Raw genomic sequence first — 20,454 nt, 5'->3', positions numbered from 1 at the left:
CCACCACCTTTTCAGGAAGAGAGTTCCAAAGACACTCAGCCCTCTGAGTGAAAACATTTCACCTCATCTCTGTTTTAAATGGGCGACACCTTATTTTTAAACAGTGACCCCTGGTTCTAGATTCTGCCACAGTGGGGGAATGAGGGTCATGGGGGAGGGTTGCAGTGAGACCGTGGAGAGGTCTACAGTGATTCCAGGGGCGGGGGGAGGGGGTGTGGATGATGGGGAAGGGGAAAAGGTATTTGACTGGACATCAAAGATCACAACATCCATGGCTGCAAGCAGCTATGCAGAGTCTCGAGATCGAAATCTTAAGATGCTGCGAGGGAGTTGGGTCATCAGGGGTGGGTGGCGATGCAAGGTCAGCTCAGCTGGATGACTGAAGGAGACCCCAGATTGGAGCACTTGCAATGCTAGGGCCTTGGGACAGATGCAACGGTGAAGGGCAAATGCTCAGCGTGCGTGGGAGACTCCTTGCACATGAATTGCAAGGGCCCTGGCAAAGACCTTTGCCTCCCTGCACATGCCTGATTCCAGGGGGCATGGGGTGTCGCTCGGAAAGTGGTCGGAGGTGGGGGCAGGGTGCAGGGTGGGGGAGTGTGGTGCACACAGGCCTAAGGATTATTGTAAGTAAAGCACATCAGAGATGATTAAAGTTCAAGTAAACCATATTTACAAAATTGTGATAAGTTTGACATTTTAAATCAAAACTTGTTAATTTTTCCTTCGTTACTACTCCTATGTGCTCCTCTGACATCTGCAGCAGGGTGGAGGAGCAGCCTCCTGACCATTTTGCCCTATTGCCTTGGGTGACCTTGGTGACCGTCCTCTGGAGACCCGAGGCCTGGTGGACCCCAGCTTACTGCGGCTGCCCTGCCGTGGGGCAGCTGCTCCCTCTGCAGACGCAGGGGACGACGATGAAGGTACACTAGTAAGGGGGTTTTGGGAGGGCCAGACACCCTCAGGTAGTCCTATCTGGGAGGTCCCAAGGGTGCCCAAGTACTGCTGCTTCTCCCTTTGGATACCCAAAGGCCCCTGCCCGGCTCCTTGAGGGGAAGAGGTACTTGGAGGGAGGTCAGGGTGCCCTGTCCCTTCTCACATAGCCACTGCGGAAGTTAGCCATGGCTACAGCGATGGGGTGATGAGTCTTCACACATCTCTAGCAGGATCTGCTGGACCAGCTTCTCCATGGAGTCTGCCGCCCTCCCCATGGAGATCTCCATGCGTGCACAGGTCGGCACTACTTCATCACCCAGCAGGCGGACAGACTCCCCTGCCTTGTGTGCCACCCTGTTGAGGGCTCCTGCCATATTTGCCTGATGTTCCACTGCCTCTTGCTGTCTCATCAGCATCTTGTGAGCAAAACATTCCAGAGGTGCCTCATCTGATTTGGACATTACGGATGCCTCATTCCCAGCAGTCCCCCAAGTGCTGGTGAGCTTGGCTGACCCTGCCTCCTCCTGCTGAGGACATGTGTCCATGCAGAATGTGAGACCCTTTCTAAACTAGATCTAATACCCACCAGGATGTGTGTCCCTGGGCTGACATGGGGGGTTAGGGGTTATGCAGATGACTGTTGTGATGTTTCTGCAGGTGCACTGTCTTCATCTGTGGTCCTCTCCGAGCTTTCCCCATTGCTGGGCAGGACTTTGTGCTCTTCCAGCCTTCCCCTCTTCCAGCTAGCACCTGTAAGTGAGAGAAGAGAGGGCGAGTGACCTCTAACATGGAGGAACGCATGACCCTTAGCTTTCTATGTGACTACATTAAGCATGGGTCCTCACTGGATGGAGGCCGCTCGCCGACCTCTCTGTCCCTTGTGACCACTGCCAGCTGGCTGGCCGCTCCTGGGAGTCAGTGAGGTGTTTGAAGTGTGGCCGGCATTCTCTCGCTCTTTAGCTCACTCTCTCTCGCTCGCTCGCTTTCGCTCTGGGGTTAAGAGCAATTGGGTTTGAGGTATCAGTACCAAGCTTCCAGTCTTACAAATAACCCACTGGATAGTGTGCCATGTGATTGGTGAGCTACAGGTTATCCCCATGGGACCTTGGACAGTGCCCTCTGGAGTGGTGGAGCCCATGCAGATATAACAGTAAGACTCACAGAGGCATCGCATGCTTGCTGGTGCTCTGAACCCCTTCCCCTACCAAATCCACCCCCCATGCCCCCAGACAGCCTGTGAGCTCTGTGTGGAAGGGTCATGGACCCACAGTGGCCTCTCCACCTGCAGAGTAGATGGACTGTAGTGGAGCCCAGAGGCATGGCCTTACTACATTGCCACTGAGGCCCATGCCCTCTGTACCATTCAGTGAAGTTTGTGTGGGCAGTTGAGGGTTCACTGGTCTGCTTTCCCCACTGCAGGGCAGACCTCCTCTGGATGCCTTGGGCACTGACTGCCCTGGACACTGCCCCCCCCCGCCCCCATGCTAGGTTAGTTTCCTGCTCGGCCTTCTCCTTCCATCCTCCAGATAGAGGATGCCCCTCCTGGCCTCCACCTTGTCCTGCAGGATGCCCAGGGAGGTGTCTCTAAATTTGGATGATGGAGCTACCTGTCTCCTTCAGGTCCTCTCCTCCCCAAGTGTTGGATAAGTTGATGTCCGGGCATCATGCAACCCGCCAGGGAAACCTATGTCTGAGTAACTAATGAAGCTGGGGTCACATGATACTGCGCAAATCCCCAGTGGGCTCTACAGCGGGAAGCATTCACCCCGCCCCCCCCCCGCCCAGGCCCTGCCTCCACCACAGGACTTAGCCCCTGAATGGAAATTTCTACCCCAAGTGTTTGAAGGATATTTTGTCTCTGAGGGACCAGGATAAGAAATATTATGAAGAGGATATTGAAGTTTCTCATAGTGGATGGAGACCATTGATAAGTCATAATAATTAGGAGGAGGAGCGAGGGGGTCATTCAGCTCAGCAAGCATGCTCCACTGTTTAACAGCATTGTGGCTGATCTGGTTATGACCTGAACTCACTTTCCTGCCCTCCCCATAACCCTTGATTCACTTAGATATCAAAATTGGCCAATTCAATGACCCAGTATCCACTGCTCTCTGGGATAGAGAATTACAAAGAGTAACGACTCTCTGGAAAAAGAAATTCCTCCTCATCTCTGTCTTAACTGGGAGACTCCTTATGCTGAAAATATGCCCCTAGTTCTAGATTCCCCCGTGGAGGGGAACAACCTCTCAGTATCTACCTTGTCAATACCTCTCAGATCACTCCATTCCTCTATACTCCCATATAAGCTATATAAGCATAGGTCCAGCCTGCTCAACCTTTCCTCATAAAACAACGCCTTCATCCCAGGAATCAGCCTAGTGATCCTTCACTGAACTGCTTGCAATTTATGTAAATAAGGAGGCCAAAACTGCATGTGATACTCCAGGTTTGGTCTCATCAATGTCCTGTACATTTTTAAAAAGACTTCCATTCCCCCTTGCAATAAAGGCTAACATTCCATTTGCCTTCCTAATTATTTGTTGTACCTGCATACTAACTTTGTGTTTCATGTCCAAGGACACCCGGGTCCCTCTGTACTATAGCATTCTATAGCCTCTCCTTATTTATGTAATATTCTGGTTTTCTATTCTTCCCACCCAAAGTGGATAACCTCACATTTTCCCACATTATACTCCATCTGCCAAAGTTTTCCCCACTCACTTAACCTATCTATATTCCTATACTAACTCATTATGCCCTCCTTAGAACTTGCTTTCCTCCCTATCTTTGTACCATCAGCAATTTTGCCTACAATACAGTTGAGGCTGGATTTTACTGCTAGGCATGTTAAATATGAGGGTTGATAAGCCCACCACATTCCCAGTCAGTTCAGCTTGTTACCAAACCAAGTAACCAGAAAATTACGCTGCCCACACCATAATATGTTTTGTGTGCGCAGACAGGTGGGAGTGTGACGGAGTGTTGGGAGTTTGGTGAGTTGAGAGGATCTTAAATTTCTTCTAAAAATCTAATATTTATTGTAGTTAACAGTTAACATTCAACTGCAGATATTGTTTAAATTCTAAATCTCATTCAGGGGCATTAGCAGGGAGATAGAAGCTATCCACTGGCAGCAGCTGTGGATAATTGACTAAGGAAACTAGCTTGAGCTTTTTTTCCTGTACTTGGGCTCAGCTAGTCCCTTTACTTCAGAACGAATAAATTCAGACCTTCTAAGTGCGACCTAGCACTGAGTGTGACCTCAATGGTGTGCTTGGGAATTTGATGAGTTAAGGGAGTTCAGTGAGGAGGGGAGTGAGGTGCTCCTTGCTTTTTCTAACTTTTTCATCCTGTAGGAATTGGCTCTTGCTCTACTACAGGGCAAGAAGCCAGCTGCTTGGTGAGTGTCTGGTAAGTGGTCAAGGTTTATACTATTCCGCTTAAATAAGGGTAATTACAAAGGAATGAGGGCAGAGTTGGCTGGAAAGACTGGGATAGGATTTTAGCAGAAAAAAAGGTTGATGAACAGTGGTAGATATTTAAGAAAATAGTTCATGACTCAACAAATATCCCAGTGAGGAAGAAGGATTCAAGGAAGGGGATAAACCAACCATGGTTACCCAAGGAAGTTAAGGATAGGGTCAAATTAAAAGAAAAGACATACAATGTGGCAAAGATTAGTGGTAAGCAGAGGATTAGGAAAGTTTTAAAAACCAGCAAAAGATGACCAAAAAAAAGAGGGAGAAAATAAACTTTGAGGGTAAACTAGCAAGTAATATAAAAATGGACAATAAGAGCTCTTTAACTATATAAAAAGGAAGAGAGAGGCCAAAATGAACATAGGCTCCTCAGAGAATGAGGCGGGGGCAATAATAATGGAGAACCAGGAAATGGCAGAGGAGTTGAATAAATACTTTGCTTTAGTCTTCACGGTAGAAGACACTAATAGCATTGCAGTACTAAATAATCAAGGGGCAAAATGGGAGGAAATAAATACAATAACTATCACCAGAGAAAAAGTAACCAGGAAACTAGTGGGGCTAAAGGCTGATAAGTCACCAGGACCTGATGGGTTGCATCCTAGGACATTAAAGGAAGTAGCTACAGAGATAGTAGATGCATTGGTAGTAACCTTCCAAGAATCCTTAGATTCTGGAAAAGTCCCAGAAGATTGGAAAAAAGGAAGATAAAAGACAGGTAACTATAGGCCAGTTAGCTTAATACCTGTCATTGGGCAAATGTTAGAGTCTTTAATAAAGGATATAATAGCAGAGCATTTAGAATTACATAATCTAATCAAGCAGAGTCAGCATGGCTTCATGAAGGGGAAATCAGGCCTGACAAATTTATTAGAATTCCTCGAGGAGGTAACAAGCAGGATAGATAAAGGGGAGACAGTAGATGTAATATATTTGGATTTCTAAAAAGCGTTCAATAAGGTACCACACGTAAGGCTACTTAATAATTTAAGAGCCCGTGGTGTTGGGGGTAGTATCTTAGCATGGATAGAGGATTAGCTAATAGAGACAAAGAGTTGGGACCAGTGCTGGGGTTACAATTATTTACAATACATATCAATGACTTGGATGAGGGAAGTGTATGTACTATCGCCAAGTTGGCAGATGATACAAAAATAGGTGGGAAGGCAAGTGATGAGGATGACAGAATCTACAAAGGAAAAAGACAGGTTAAGTGAATAGGCAAAAAAGTGGCAGATGGAATATAATATGGCAAATGTGAGGTTATGCACTTTGGCAGGAAGAATAGAGGAGCTGAATATTATTTAAATGGAGAAAGACTGCAGAAAGCTGCAGCACAGAGGGATTTGGGGGTCCTTGTGCATGATTCACAAAAAGCTAACATACAAATTCAGCAGGTAATAGGGAAGGCAAATGGAATGTTGGCCTTTATTTCAAAGGGAATGGAGTATAAAAATAGGGAAGTCTTCCCAAAAATATACAAGGCATTAGTTAGACCACACCTAGAATACTGTGAAGAGTTTTGATCCTCATATCTAAGGAAAGATATACTGGCATTGCAGGCAGTCCAGAGAAGGTTCACTAGGTTGATTCCGGGTAAGGGTGGAATTTCTTATGAAGAGAGGTTGAGTCGGTTGGGCCTGTACTCATTGCAGTTTGGAAGAATGAGAGGTGACCTTACTGAATCATATAAGATTCTTAAGGATAAAACCAAAAAACCGTGGATGCTGGAAATCCAAAACAAAAATACCTGGAAAAACTCAAGCATCTGCGGAGAGGAGCACAGTTAACATCTCGAGTCCATATGACTCTTCAACAGAACTAAGGAAAAATAGAAAAGAGGTGATATATAAGCTGCTTTGAGGGGGGGGTGGGACAAGTAGAGCTGGATAGAGGGCCAGTGATAGGTGCAGAAAGCCAAAAGATGTCATAGACAAAAGGACAAAGAGGTGTTGAAGGTGGTGATATTATCTAAGGAATGTGCTAATTAAGAGTAGAAAGCAGGACGAGCAAGGTACAGATAGCCCTAGTGGGGGTGGGGTGGGGGGAAGGGATCGAAATAGGCTAAAAGGTAGAGATAAAACAATGGATGGAAATACATTTAAAAATAATGGAAAAAGGTGGGAAAAGAAAAATCTATATAAATTATTGGAAAAGGAGGGGAATCGGAAAGGGGGTGGGGATGGAGGAGTGAGTTCATGATCTAAAATTGTTGAACTCAATATTAAGTCCGGAAGACTGTTAAGTGCCTAGTTGGAAGGTGAGGTGCTGTTCCTCCAGTTTGCTTTGAGCTTCACTGGAACAATGCAGCAAGCCAAGGACAGACATGTGGGCATGAGAGCAGGGTGGTGTGTTGAAATGGCAAGCAACAGGGAGGTCTGGGTCATGCTTGCGGACAGACCGAAGGTAATCCGCAAAGCAGTCACCCAGTCTGCGTTTGGTCTCTCCAATGTAGAGGAAACTGCATTGGGAGCAATGAATGCAGTAGACTAAGTTGAGGGAAGTGCAAGTGAAATGCTGCTTCATTGAAAGAAGGGGTGGAAGCAAAATTAATAAATTTTTCCAGGTCCAGATGAGAGCACGAAGCAGCACCGAAGCATGCTCTTGTCTGGACCTGGAAAAATTTATTAATTTTGCTTCCAATTTCCACCCCTCCATCATTTTCGCATGGTCCATCTCTGACACTTCCTTTCCCTTCCTTAACTTCTCTGTCTCAATTTCTGGTGATAGACTGTCCACCAATATTCATTACAGGCCTACCGACTCCCACAGCTACCTCAACTACAGCTCCTCACAGCCCGCTTCCTGTAAGGACTCCATCCCATTCTCTCAGTTCCTTCACCTCCGTCGCATCTGTTCTGATGATGCTACCTTCAAAAACAGTTCCTCTGACATGTCCTCCTTCTTCCTTAACCGAGGTTTTCCACCCACGATGGGCCGTGTCCGGCCCATCTCCCGCGCATCCGCCCTCACACCTTCCTCTCCCTCCCAGAAACATGATAGGGTCCCCCTTCTCCTCACTTATCACCCCACCAGCCTCCGCATTCAAAGGATCATCTTCCGCCATTTCCACCAACTCCAGCATGATGCCACCACCAAACACATCTTCCCTTCACCGCCCCACCCCCCACCCCCACCCCGGTGGCATTCCGCAGGGATTGTTCCCTCTGGGACACCCTGGTCCACTCCTCCATCACCCCCTACACCTCAACTCCCTCCCACGGCACCTTCCCATGCAACCGCAGAAGGTGCAACACCTGCCCCTTCACTTCCCCTCTCCTCACCGTCCAAGGGCCCAAACCCTCCTTTCAATTGAAGCAGCATTTCACTTGCACTTCCCTCAATTTGGTCTACTGCATTCATTGCTCCCAATGTGGTTTCCTCTACGTTGGAGAGACCAAACGCAGACTGGGTGACCAATTTGCAGAACACCTTCGGTCTGTCCCCGTCGCTTGCCATTTCAACACTCCGCCCTGCTCTCATGCCCACATGTCCGTCCTTGACCTGCTGCATTGTTCCAATGAAGCTCAATGAACGAACAGCACCTCATCTTCCGACCAGGCACTTTACAGCCTTCCGGACTGAATATTGAGTTCAACAATTTTAGATCATGAACTCTCTCTGCCGTCCCCACCCCCTTTCTGATCCCCCCCTTTTTTTTCAATAATTTATATAGATTTTTCTTTTCCCACCTATTTCCATTATTTTTAAATGTATTTCCATCCATTGTTTTATCTCTACCTTTTAGCCTACTTAGATCCCTTCCCCCCACCCCACCCCCACTAGAGCGATCTGGACCTTGCTTGTCCTGCTTTCTACCCTTAATTAGCACATTCCTTAGATAATATCACCACCGTCAACACCTCTTTGTCCTTTTGTCTATGACATCTTTTGGTTATCTCCACTTATCACTGGCCCTCTATCCAGCTCTACTTGTCCCACCCCCCCCTTAAACCAGCTTATATTTCACCTCTTCTATTTTTCCTTAGTTCTGTTGAAGAGTCATACGGACTCGAAACGTTAACTGTGTTCCTCTCCGCAGATGCTGCCAGACCTGCTGAGTTTTTCCAGGTATTTTTATTTTTGTTTAAGATTCTTAAGGGGCTTGCCAGGTAGATGCTGAGAGGTTGTTTCCACTTGTGGGAGGGTCTAGGACCAGAGGGCATAATCTCAGAGTAAGGGGTCGCCCATTTAAAACAGAGATGAGAAGGAATTTCTTCTCTCAGAGGGTAGTGAATCTGTGGAATTCTTTACCGCAGAGGGCTGTAGAGACTGGATCGTTAAGTAACTTAAAGGTTGAGATAGACAGATTTTTAATCAGTATGGGAATCAAGGCTTATGGGGAAAAGACAGGAAAGTGGAGTTGAGGATTATCAGATCAGCCATGATCTCCTTGAATGGTGGAGCAGACTCGATGGGCTGAATGGCCTACTTCTGCTCCTTCGTCTTATGGTGGAAGGTTTAAAATAGTACAGGAATTTGTGGTAAGATTAATAAAATACATAAAAGAAAATAAATAATTGAACGAAATAATTAAGTAATTAATTGAAACACATAAGGATGGCAGGACAGGTGATGTGTCAAGGCTGCAGCATGTGGGTATTCCTAGATAACATTGTGATCCAGGGCAAACACGTCTGCAGTAAGTGTTTGTGGCTCGAGGGACTTCAGCTCTGAGTCATAGAGCTGGAGGCTGAGCTGCAGACTCTGTGACACATCAGGGAGGGGAAAAGTTACCTGGACGCTTTATTCCAGGAGGCAGTCACACCACTTAGGATAGGGTCTTGTGATTTGGTCAGTGGCCAAGGACAGGAGGGTGTGACTGTGAGTGAGGCAGGTAAGGGGACCCAGAGGGTGCGACTGCAGGAGCCTGAGCCTCTCCAATTGTCCAATAGGGTTTGAGGTTCTCTCAGCTTGTTTGGATGAGAGTGGGGGGCTGCAGGATGGATGAGCAAACTGACCATGGCACCGTGGTACAGGAAGTCATCCAAATGGGGGGAGCAAAAAGGAATGTAGTAGTAGTATGGGACAGTATAGTCAGGGGGATCGACACTGTTCTCTCTAGCAAAGAGCGAGACTCCAGACGGCTGTGTTGCTGCCCAGTGCCTGGGTTCAGGACATTTGCTCCAGGGCTAGAGAGGCATTTACAGTGGGAAGAGGAGGATCCAGTTGTCGTGGTCCATGTAGATACCAATGACATAGGCAGGATGAGGAAGGAGTTTCTGCAAAGTCAGAATGAGGAGCTAGGCACCAAAGTAAGAAGCAGAGCCTCAAAGGTAATAATTTCTGAATTATTATCTGAGATATGTGCAAATTGGCAGAGGACAAATAAGATTAGAGAAATGAATGTGTGTCTCAAGGACTGGTGTAGGAGAAGTGGGTTTCGATTTGTGGGGCACTGGCACCAGTACTGGGGAAAGCAGGGGCTGTATTGTTTGGATGGTTTACACCTGAATCGTGCTGGGACTGGTGTCTTCGAGAGCCTTACAACTAGGGAAGTAGAGAGGATTTTAAATTTAATGGTGGGGGCAAGAGATCAGATTTGGGAAGATGTAGTAAGCCAAAGAGCAGAGAAAAGGCAAGGGAAGAAGGTATTAATATGGGAAATAATAAACAGACTGTGACAGGAATGGACAGAGGGTACAAATCTAAGAGTAAAACAGCAGATAAGGCTAGATGCTACAAAAATAATAAAAGGATAAAACTAAAGGCTCTGTATATAAACGCAAGTAGTATTCAAAATAAAACAGATGAACTGATAGCGCAAATAAATAAATACGATCTGATATCCATTACAGACACATGGCCACAGGATGACATTGATTGGGACTTGAATATTAAAGGGTGTGAGACATTTAGGAAGGACAGGAAGTTAGGAAAAGGCAGAAAGGTGGTTCTGTCAATTAATAATGGTATTAGTACATTTGAGAGGGATGACCCACGCTCAGGAAACCAGGATGTAGAAGCAGCTTGGGTTGAGATGAGGAATGATAAAGGCAGGAAGTTACTTGTGGGAGTGGTATACAGGCCCCTAATAGTAACTGCACGGTAGGACAGCGTATAAAGGAAGAAATAACGAGAGCTTTTCGGAAAGGCACAGCAATAATCCTGGAGGATTTTAATCTAAATATAGACCGGAAAAATCAGATGGGCAAAGGTAGCATAGATGAGGAGTTCATAGAATGTTTTTGAGAGAGTTTCTTAGAACAGCACGTTCTGGAGCCGAGCAGGCTATACTAGGCCTGCTATTGATCAAAGAGATAGAATTATTTGATAACGTCCTAATGAAGGCACCCCTAGGTAACGATCATAACATGATTGAATTTTATATTTGTTTTGAGGGAGAGACGAGTGCATCCAACTAGTATTTTAAACTAAATAAGGGCAATTATGAGGGTATGAAAGCAGAGCTAGCTAAAGTGAACTGACGAATAAGGTTAAGGGATAGGTCAATAGAGGTTCAGTGGCAGACATTTAAAGGGATATTTCAAAATACACAGAATATTTACATTCCAATGAGAAAGAAAAATTCCAAGGGGAGGGCCCACCATCCGTGGTTAACTAAAAATGTTAAAGATAATATTAAGCGTAAAGAAAAAGCATATAATTGTGCAAAGATGGGTGGCAGGTCAGAAGGCTGGAAGGAATATAAAGAACACAAAGAATGACAAAAAGATTAAGCTGGAGGGAAAAATCAGAGTACGAGAGAAAGCTAGCTAGTGACAAAGACATAGTAAGAGTTTCTATGGATGTTTAAGTAAGAAGAGTTAACAAAGTGAGCGTTGGTCCTATAGAAAGTGCACCTGGGGAATTGATAATGGAAAGTATGGAGATGGCAGATAAATTAGACAGGGATTTTGCTTTGGTCTTCATTATAGAGGACACAAATAACATCCCAAAAATAGCTGTAAATCAGGAAATTGAAGGGAGGGAGGAACTCGGGGAAAATTGCAATCACCTGGGAAGTGATAGTGAGCAAATTGTTGGGGTTGCGGGCTGACAAATCCCCGGGTCCTAATGGACTTTACCTTAAGGTCTTGAAAGAAGTGACTAGTGAGATAGTTGCTGCATTGGTTTTAATTTTCCAAAATTCCCTAGATTGAAGAAAGGTTCCATTAGATTGAAAGATAGAAAATGTAACCCCTTTATTCAAAATGTGAGGGAGACAGAAAGCAGGAAACTACAGGCCAGTTAGCCTAACATCTGTCATATGGAAAATGTTAGAAGCTATTATTAAAGATGTTATAGCAGGGCACGTATAAAAATTCAAGGTAATCGGGCAGAGTCAACATAGTTTTGTGAAAGGGAAATCATGTTTGACCAATTTATTGGAGTTCTTTGAAGGAATCACATGTGCTGTGGATAAAGGGGAACCGGTGGTAGATTTCCAGAAGGTATTTGATAAAGTGTCACATCATTATTGCAGAAAATAAAAGCTCATGGTGTAGAGGATAACATAATGACATGGATAGAAGATTGGCTGGCTAACAGGAAGCAGAGAGTGGGCATTAATTGGTCTTTTTCAGGTTGGCAAGATGTAACTTGTGGTGTGTCAGTGGGATCAGTGCTGGGGCCTCAACTTTTTACTATTTATATAAATCACTTTGATGAAGGGACCGAAAGTATGCTAGCTAAATTTGCTGATGACACAAAGATAGGTAGGAAAGTAAATTGCGAAGAGGACATAAGGAGGCTGCAAGGTACATAAGTGGGTGAGCAAAGATCTGGCAAATCAAGTATTATGTGGGCAAATGTGAAATTGTCCATTTTGGCAGGAAGAATAAAAAAGAATCTTATTACCTAAATGGTGAGAGATTGCAGAGCTCTGGGATTCAGAGGGGCCTGAATGTCCTAGTGCATGAATCACAAAAGGCTAGTATGCAGGTACAGCAAGTAATTAGGAAAGCTAATAGAATGTTACCATTTATTGTGAGGGAAATTGAAAACAAAAATAGGGAGATTATGCTTCAGTTATACAGGGCACTGTTGGGAGCTCCATCTAGAGTACTGTGTACAGTATTGGTCACCTTATTTAAGGAAGGATGTAAATGCGTTAGAAGCAGTTCAGAGAAGACCTGCTAGACTAATGGCAGGAATGGATGAGTTGTCTTATGAGGAAAGGTTGGACATGTTAGGCTTTTATCCGTTGGAGTTTAGAAGAGTAAGAGGTGACTTGATTGAAACATATAAGATCCCAAGGGGTCTTGACAGGGTAGATGTGGAGAGGATGTTTCCTCTTGTGGGAGAATCTAGAACTAGGGGTCACTGCTTAAAACAAAGGGTCGTCCATTTATGGTAGGGATGAGAATTTTTTCACTCAGACTTGTGAGTCTTTGGAACTCTCTTCCTCAAAAGGCAATGGGAGCAGAGTCTTTGAATATTTTTAAGGCAGACGGGGATAGATTCTTGATAAGCAAAGCGGGGGAAGGCGGGAATGTGGGGTTGAGCTTACAGCCCAATCAGCCATGACTTTATTGAATGGTGGAGCAGGCTCGAGGGGCCAAGTGGCCTTCTCCTGATCCTAATTCATATGTTTTTTATACATGTGTTTGAAAGGTAAGAAAGAAGGAGATGTTATCCGGGGGTGGAGAGGTGGCCTGTGCTCACAGGGAGCATCCCCCAATTAAGATGTTACACCTGCACGCATTTTGTTCCTCCCTGCCTGGCCTTCAAAATCCACCCCAATCTCCTTGCCCCTACCCCTCCCTAGGCTGCCTGAACCCTCCCCACCCTAAAAGCCTGGGATTTACCTGGATCCAGGATCCAATGAAGTTCTGCGTGGGCAGTCCCAGCAGTGCTTGTTGCTCAGTTCTGATACTGCTGAGACTGCTAGAGTTGCCAGACAATCAGATTGGCTGGAAGTTCCACTCTCAAATTGTTTAGCTCTCCAGCAGCATCAGCTACCAGCCAACTCCTGCAATGGAGGAGTGGACAATATGCTCCCCCACCCCTTGCCCTGTGAAGTCCAGCCCTTGGTCCTGTCCTCCTCCTTCAGGTTCCATGGTTTCACTGGATTGATTCATGATTATGCTTGGCAAAATACTGCAGTGATTTGCTGATACCTTCTGCAGTAAGGCTGAGCAGGAAACTCTCCCGCTCTTACTGCCTGCCATCTGGCATATTGAAAGGATTTACAGGCTGACAATCAACCTGGAGCTCCCTTCTTAACAGCACTGTGGGTGTGCCCACCACATGGATTGCAGTGGTTCAAGAAGGCAGCTCACCACCACCTTCCCGAGGGCAACTAAGGATGGGGAATAAGTGCTGGCCCAGCTGTGAATGAATAAAACAAAATAAATGTACTTTCTGTGGTCATCAAGTCCTGGAGTGGGACGTGAACCCAGAGGTAGGGACACTACCACTGCATTACAAGATCCCTCAATTATTAATGTAGCTTGTAAATAGCTGAGGCCCCAGCACTGATCCACTAGTTATAATTTGCCAATCTGAAAATAATCAATTTCTCTTGATTTTCTATTTCCTGTTAGTTAGCCAATTGTCTATCCATGCTAATATATTACCCCCAACACTATGAGCTCTTATCTTGTTTAGTAACATTTGTGTGGCACTGTATCAATTGTGTTTTGGAAATCTAAATACACTACAACTACTAGCTCCTCTTTATCTACCCTGATTGTCACATCCTCAGATAACTCTAATAAATTAGTCAAACACGATTTTGCTTTCATAAAAACTTGTTGACTCTGCCTGATTGCATTCTGATTTTCTAAATGTCCTTATGGCCCGTCCTTAATAATGGATTTCATCATTTTTCCAATGACAGATGTTAGACTAACTGGCCTATAGGTTCCTCCTTTTTGTCTCTCTTTCTTGAATAGTGTGTTACGTTCGTGGTTTTCCAATCCTTTGGGACCTTTCTAGAATCGAGGGAGTTTTGGAAGATTGCAACTGATGCATCCAATTTCTTTGCAGCTAATTACTTTAAGGTCCCAGGATGCAGGCCATCAAATCCAGTGAACCTGTCAACTTTTAGTCCCATTAATTTTCCAAATATTATTTTCTCTAGTGATAGTGATTGTTAAGTTCCTCTCTCTTTTAACCCATGGATTTTTTAACTATTCTTAGGATACTTTTAGTGCCTACTACCCAAGCCTGGATATTGACCAGGTCTTCAAGCAGTCTATGTCCAAATGCAGCAAGACCTGAACAATATCCAAGCTTGGGCTGACAAGTGGCAAGTAACATTCGCACCACACAAGTGCCAGGCAATGACCATATCCAACCATCTTCCCTTGAGTTTCAAAGGTATTACCGTCACTGAATTCCCCACTATCAACATCCTGGGGGTTACCATTGATCAGAAACTGAACTGGACTAGCCATATAAATACTGTGGCTACAAGAGCAGGTCAGAGGCTAGGAATCATGCAGCAAGTAACTCACCTCCTGATTCCCCAAAGCCTGTCCACCATCTACAAGTCAGGAGTGTGATGGAATACTCTGCACTTGTCTGGATGAGTGCAGCTCCCACAACGCTCAAGAGGCTTGACACCTTCTAAGACAAAGCAGCCCATTTGATTGGCACCACATCCAAAAACATTCACTCCCTCCACCACTGACGCTCAGTAGCAGCAGTGTGTACTAACTACAAAATGCACTGCAGGAATTCACCAAGCCTCCTTAGACAGCACCTTCCGAACCCATAACCACTACCATCTAGAAGGACAGGGGCAGCAGACAGATGGGAACACCACCACCTGGAAGTTCCCCTCTGAGCCACACATCATCTTGAGTTGGAAATATATTGCCGTTCCTTCACTGTCGCTGGGTCAAAATCCTGGAACTCCTTCCCTAACAGCACTGTTGGTGCACCCACACCACATGGACTGCAGTGGCTCAAGAAGGCAGCTCACCACTACCTTCTCAAGGGCAATTAGGGATGGGCAATAAATGCTGGCCCAGCCAATGAAGCCCACATCCCGTGAATGAATAAAAAAAATACCCTGAAGACAGATACAAAATACTTGTTCAAAGTCACTGCCATTTCCGAGTTTCCCATTATTAATTGCACAGTCTCATCCTCTAAGGGACCAGTGTTTACTTTAGCTACTTTTTTTTGCATACTTGGAGAGCTCTTACTGTCTCTTTTCATTTTTCTTGCAAATTTACGCTCATATTCTGAGTTCTCCCTTTTTAATAGTATTTAGTCATTCTTTGCTGGTTTTGAAAATGTTCTGTGTTCTGGTCTACCAGTAACCTTTGCAGAATTGTACACCTTTTTTTTCAATTTGACACCATCCCTAACCTCCTTAGTTAGCCATGTATGGCATATCCTTCTCATTGAGTTTTTCTTTCTCAATAATATATATCTTTGATATATTTATATAATTTACTTGGACAACCTAGCAGGATCACATAAAACTAGAAGCATTCCATCTTCACTGCCTAAGATCTATTTGCAACATCAGGTGGCAGGACACAGAAGCTCTTCCAAAGTGCTGCATACCTGCTGTTGAGAGCATGCTCATCAGAGCTCAGTTTCACTGGGTCAGTTATGTGGTTCACATGGAGGATTCCCACATAACGAAGGCAGAACTGTACAGCCAACTGAGCACAGGAACCCACACCACAGAACATCCCAAACTTACTTATAAAGATAATCTGAAAGCCAACTTCAAAGTTTGCAAATTGGATCCCAATACATGGGAAAAACCAACCTTGGACAGACCCAAATGGAGAAGTCTCTGTCATCAAACAACTTCAACATTTGAGGAGAACAGTGTCAAGTGCCTTCAGGACAAGTGAGCACAGCACAAAGTCAATGCCTCCATCCATCCCTCCAACATTGACTTCCATATAATATTATGCAAATCGAGACTTCACCTAATGTCACACATGCGACGACATCAACTTAGTCTGTAAACTGCTTTTTTTGTTAAACATTCATCCGTTGAAGCCATAGGAGGATCCAATAAATCAGTAACTTTGTTGAGAATTATGAAATATCTCCTCAAATGACTGCCATTACTTAGTACTGATAACATTTTAAGTTTTTTTTTTCAGTCCACTCTGTTTTCATAGCTTTTTGATTGCCTTTATTTCAGTTTAAGACACTCATTTCAGGCTGATGGTTTCTCATGGTTCACATTGGAAGAGCTGACATCAAAATAGAATTGAGGCCCCAGCAACAGGAAGATAGATTCTGGAAGGTAAGAATCTTAGGGTTGTTCCTGGTTTACATGGCAGTCCACTTGGGAATTGTCAGGTAAGGAGTTAATTGCATGGCTAGAGAGATAGGATAGGAGGAATTTCAGACTGTGGGGCAATGGGGTCAGTTCTGGATCAGGGACAGAATGGACTAATGATATAGGAAAGGATTTAAATTAATGTAGTGGAGAGAATGGAAAAATAAACAAGATGAAGGAAAAGAGAAATTGGAAGGAATATAGGATAAAAGGTAAATTGAAAGGAGGAGGGATTATGATGAATAAGATTTCCAAGACAGACAGGGTTGGATTGTACATAAATATATCGGGGAGGCAGTGGCATAGTGATATTATCACTGACTAGTATTCCAGAGGCCCAGGGTAATGCTGTGGCAGATGGTGGAATTTGAATTCAATAAAAACCTGAAATTAAAAGTCTAATGATGACCATGACACCATTGTTGATTGTTGTAAAAGCCCATCTGGCTCACTAATGCCCTTTAGGAAAGGAAATCCTTCCCTGGTCTGGCCTATATGTGACTCGCTGACACTTAAATGCCCTCTGAATAAGGGCAATTAGAGATGGGTAATAAATGCTGGCTAGTCAGCGATGCCCACATCCCATGAACAATTTAAAAAATACAAAGTATAAATAGGTAGGAGGTGGTGACTGTAACACAAATTAGGACTAATATAAAATGAAAAGAAGAGACAAAGATTGATAATAGCTCTTGATAGTAAATTAACCCAAAGAAACTAGAAATAAAAATGAGCAAATAGTACAATGTGCAAATAGCAGGAATTAAAGAAATTATACAGGGTGCAGTAAAACCTGGAGTTCCATCAATGAGTAGAAAAATTCAAATGAAAAAATAGCAAAGTAAAAATAAACTAAAGGGCTAAAGGCGTTGGGAGGGTGCTTCCCTTTAAATATTACTGGGAACAGTGGGGTGTTGAAATGAAAATGGCGTAAGAAGTGCTTCCATCATTTGACTCTTAGCTGAATTCCCCCTAATTTCAGTGGGAGCGCTGGATTGGCGGGCCTACAGAGACAAGTTGGCAAGACAGTTTTAAAATGTTTTTTTCCTGCAAACCGCCCCATTTTTATTGTTCGCCTGAAATAAAGAGTTGTGAAATGTTGAATAAGGTACTTTATAAAGCCTGCTCAAGAAATTCAATTAATTTATTAAATAGTGAAAGAACAAATTGTATTTGTATTTGCATTTAAAGCACAATATAAATATATAAATGTAATATTTAACATTAATGTCATTTTAATATTGTTTCACTACATTTCATTATATTTATAACGCACTTTATATAAATGCAAGTTGCTAATGTCTTCAAATCCAAAGTCAGTTACGTTTGTTTATTTATTTCAAGAGCTAAAACACATTCTCCCCCAACTCAAGCGTCTATTGATTTACTTGATATCACAGAGCAGAGCTGCCCCTCTCAGGATCCAATGGTCAGGTGGCTGGACTGTTTTCAGGCAGAGGGTGGTAATGAACATCAGATCAGTGCGTTGTGGTTTCTTATAGACTGGACAGATGTATAATTTAGGATCCTTGGGCACAGTGGAATTGATGGCAAATATATAGATGACAGGTAGCATTGTAAAGAGAACCTTTGCAGTTGATTCAGTCAGTCGGGTATTTCTCCTGTCCCAACCTGCTCCATCCAGGTAAAGGCCATAAATGTACACTCCCTCCTGCAAAGCAAGCATGCAGAGGTTGAATGTCAACAGGACATTGAATGAAAGATAGATCCATGGAATTTTACAGCACAGAAGAGGATATTCGGCTGATTGTGTCTCCACTGCTTCTTTTTAGAGCTACCCAATTAGGTCCATGCCCATTGCCTTGAAAGATATTTTCCCTTCAAGTGTTATCCAAATCTCTACCGAAACTGCCTGCGCATATCTTTCACACAATGCCTTCCCATTCACAAAAACTCACTGTGTTTTAAAAAAAGCTTCCTTACCTTGCTTTTGCCGATCACCTTAACTCTGTGTCCTTTGGTTACTGAACCCTCTACCATGGGAAATAGTTTCTCCCTATTTACTCTATCAAAACCATTCATGATATTGAATGCCTCCATCAAACCTCTGTTTAACTTTCTCTGTTCTAAGGAAAACAGTACCAGCTTCTCCAGTCACTTCATGCAACTGAAGTCTCTCATCCCTTGTACCATTCTATTATCTCTCCCGCACCGTCTCTAAAACCTTGACATCAGCCCTAAGTGCAGCATCCAGATTTGAACACAATACTCTAGCTGAGGCATAACAGGTGTTTTAGAAAGGTTTATCTATGCTCTATGTCTCTAAAGCCAAGGATCCCATAGAAGTTTTAACAGCCTCCTCAACTTTCCTGCCATATTCAAAGGCTTGTGGACCTACAGCCCCAGATCTCTTGATTCCTATAATCCCTTCAAAATTGTACCATTTAATTTAAATTACCTCCCCCATTCTTTCAACAAAAATGTTCAATTCGCACATCTCTGTATTAAATTTCACCTGCTTTGTGTTTGCACATTTCACCAGTCACTCTATGTCCTCCTCAAGCCTGCTACTAGTCTTATTGTTTACATTTCTGAACTTTGTGGCATCTGTAAACTTGAAATTATACCCAAGTGCAGTTTATTAATACGTATCAAAAGTAGTAATGGTCCTAATATGACCCTTGGGGCATATTATTGCACATTCCCATCCAGCCTGAAAAACAACCATTCACACTAATCTTTGTTTTTTTTCCTTAGCCAATTTTATATCCATTCTCCCATTGTCCCTTTAAATCCCTGGGCTTTAATTTGGTTAACAAGTGTATTATGTGGTAATTTGTCAAATGCCATTTGAAACTCTATATACCCAACATTGTTCCTTTATTGAAGGACTTGACCAAGTTAGTCAAAGACAATTTACCTTTAACAAATCCAAGCTGACTTTTGTTTATTAGCACATACATTTTCAAATGCAAATTATTTTGTCCTGAATTATGACCTCAAAAAGTGTCCCCTCTAAAGGTTTGCCTGACTTGGCCTGGAAATGCAGTGTTAAAGTCAATGAAAATCGGGGAAAAGCTCTACGCTAATGCCTAACCCAAAGGAGGATGGTTGTGGCTGGTGGAGGCCAATCATTGCAGTGCCAGGGCATCACTGCCGGATTTCTAACAGAGCAATGTCCTAAACCCAATCATCTTCAGTTGCTTCATCGATGATCTTCTCTCCATTATAAGAACATAACAAATTTGGAGCAGGGGAGGCCATTTAGTACCTCCAGCCCTTTACACCATTTCTATAATCAGCTTAACCTTCCACCTCAACTCCACTTTCCACACTTGCTGATATGCGTTAACTCCCTGAGCATCCAGAAGTCGATTGACCTCTGTCTTGAATATACTCAACAACTGAGCATCCACAGCTCTCTGGGGTAGAGAATTCCAAAGATTCACAACTCTTTGAGTCAAGAAATTTCTCCTCATTTCAAACCTAAATGACCGTTTGGTAGAACAGAACTTGAGTATTGCTGAAGAAAGATATTTTTTGTTGAAGCTTTCCGTCTTGCACTTATCAGGACAATTTGCAAGAAAATACCAATGACAGGGGAAACAACATATTTATACTGTATGAGAAGAGAGTGCTGCTGGTTGGCAAGTGAACTCTGATTGGTAGAGATGCTGCCATGGAGAATGCACCGTTTGATGGTAACTGTCAGTTCGCTACCAAGCATTGTTTGAAATTTAAACCAGGCAGCTTGACTCTGATTGGTAAAGGTATTGCCCTGGGGAATGAGCCAGCAAATGGCTATCACTTATTTTGTTTAGCTGAAACAGACATATTCTGTGTACATTAAGATAAAGGCAAAAAACTGCGGAT

General features: G+C 43.7%; 1 protein-coding gene across 1 annotated transcript in view; it reads right to left on the bottom strand.

Annotated features, from left to right (window-relative positions):
* Positions 1-18,004: 18,004 nt before the first annotated feature.
* The window catches only part of LOC121278118 (dynein heavy chain 8, axonemal-like), a 2,067,071-nt gene continuing 2,064,621 nt past the window's right edge, over positions 18,005-20,454 (bottom strand). Inside the window, 1 exon segment of the mRNA XM_041188205.1 lies at positions 18,005-18,292. Within this exon segment, the coding sequence (XP_041044139.1) occupies positions 18,005-18,292 (288 nt within the window).

This window comes from Carcharodon carcharias, chromosome 5 (genome assembly GCF_017639515.1).
Source record: "Carcharodon carcharias isolate sCarCar2 chromosome 5, sCarCar2.pri, whole genome shotgun sequence".
Classification (NCBI taxonomy): domain Eukaryota; kingdom Metazoa; phylum Chordata; class Chondrichthyes; order Lamniformes; family Lamnidae; genus Carcharodon; species Carcharodon carcharias.
This window is presented reverse-complemented; position numbering and strand designations above follow the sequence as displayed.